The sequence below is a fragment of the Otolemur garnettii genome, unplaced genomic scaffold (assembly GCF_000181295.1).
Source record: "Otolemur garnettii isolate 467f Iridium unplaced genomic scaffold, OtoGar3 scaffold00026, whole genome shotgun sequence".
Classification (NCBI taxonomy): domain Eukaryota; kingdom Metazoa; phylum Chordata; class Mammalia; order Primates; family Galagidae; genus Otolemur; species Otolemur garnettii.
The window spans coordinates 4,442,722-4,444,295 of record NW_003852421.1 but is presented as its reverse complement, the minus strand read 5'-3'; the positions used below and the strand labels follow the sequence as shown (position 1 = coordinate 4,444,295).

The 1,574-nt window shown below is 38.7% G+C and overlaps 1 protein-coding gene across 1 annotated transcript in view; it reads right to left on the bottom strand.

Annotated features, from left to right (window-relative positions):
- RIOK1 (RIO kinase 1) overlaps positions 1-1,574 on the bottom strand; it is a 26,889-nt gene that overhangs the window by 901 nt on the left and 24,414 nt on the right. The window contains exon 13 of the mRNA XM_012804202.1: positions 300-419. Within this exon, the coding sequence (XP_012659656.1) occupies positions 300-419 (120 nt within the window). The remainder of the gene's footprint in view (positions 1-299; positions 420-1,574) is intronic.

The following is a 1,574-nucleotide window of genomic DNA, read 5'->3' as shown; positions in this document are numbered from 1 at the left end:
GAAACCCATGTTAATGGATCTATGTAATAACCACTAACCTGAACTTCTATATGAATCTTTCTTTTTCTGTAATTATAGTCTGTTGGAGCCATTCAATTGTGTCACTCCCTCTCATAAATAGCAATGCATTCCCTTTACATCCAATGTGTACAGAGGATATATAATACAAAGGGAACTAGTTATCTCACTACCTCAGAAGCCACCATTCATGATCAGAGCAACTTAAAAGGCTCACACAGGTTTGGGACAGTCCCTGTCTTTGGTGTATCTGCTTGCTACATACAAACCAAGCTACTTACATTGTCTTGTTGGGCATTCATGGCCATGTCCTCTTCCTTCAATTTCATCATTATATCTATATCCCTCTCATAATTTTTTACTTCATTCAAAGTTCTAGGAATATATGCACGTTTAAACACCTAACAGAGAAGAAAGGAAAAATCGAAACTGGTGACATACTTCTCATATTCACGTATCACCTCACCCCACCCCCAACAAGTCACCGAGGAATCTACAGTCATCATCTTCAACACTGACTCTCAGCCAAGCTGTCTGCACATTTGGTGTAACACCTGCTGTGTGGTGTGTCAAAATCAATGTTACTATTGATACAGTAACATTTTGCAAATAACTTATTTTAAGGAAGAAAAAGAACCATTACCGCTGATTCAAAGTTCTCCTTAGAATTACACTTCTTCTCTTTTATTTGCATTCCTAAAAGCTTTTCTGAGTAGGAGGTAAAGGGATGAAGTTAGAGTCAGAGTATTGCCTGGCTGTGTCTTACAATAGAACATTTTTACATGGGAAATCACAGCTGCTACAGTGAAAATGTCACAAGCTGCTGATAAACATAAGGTACCTCATATTCATCCATCACACTAAGAGCTGAGAATTTAAAAAAAAAAAGTCTACTGTAAATCTTTCACAAAAAATCCATCCTGATTCCTTAGACTAAAATAATTTTATTTTTATCCAAGGGTGGGAGAACCTATGGCCTTCAGGGCACATGTGGCCTTCAAGGATCTAGGTCCTTAAGTGCTCCCTTTCCATGAATCCAAATTTTATAGAATTAACCCTCTTATTTTTATTAACATACTTTTGTTTGTTTGTTATATTTTATTTTGTTTTTACAATGAACACTTTTAAAGTACCAAAGAATAAAATAAGCTCCAATGAGACCGTACATAGTAGCTCATGCCTATAATCCTAGCACTCTGGGAAGCTGAGATGGGTGAATTGCTTGAGCTTCAGGAGCTTGACACCAGCCTAAGCAAGAGCAAGACCTTGTCTCTAACAATAACCAGGGGTTGTGGTGGGTACCTAGTAGTCCCAGCTACTTGGGAGGCTGAGGCAAGAGGATCACTTGACCCCAAGAATTTGAGGTTGCTGTGAGCTATGACGCCACGGTGTTCTACCCAGGGCAACTAAGTGAGACTCTGTCTCCAAAAAAAAAAAAAAATTTCCAATGAAGTAATCCTTCCAGACTGGCCAGCATAATTAGACCATCATATGGGCTAAACTGAGGGTTGCTACACTCATGACTTAGTTCTAATTTCACCCAACTGGCATCACTA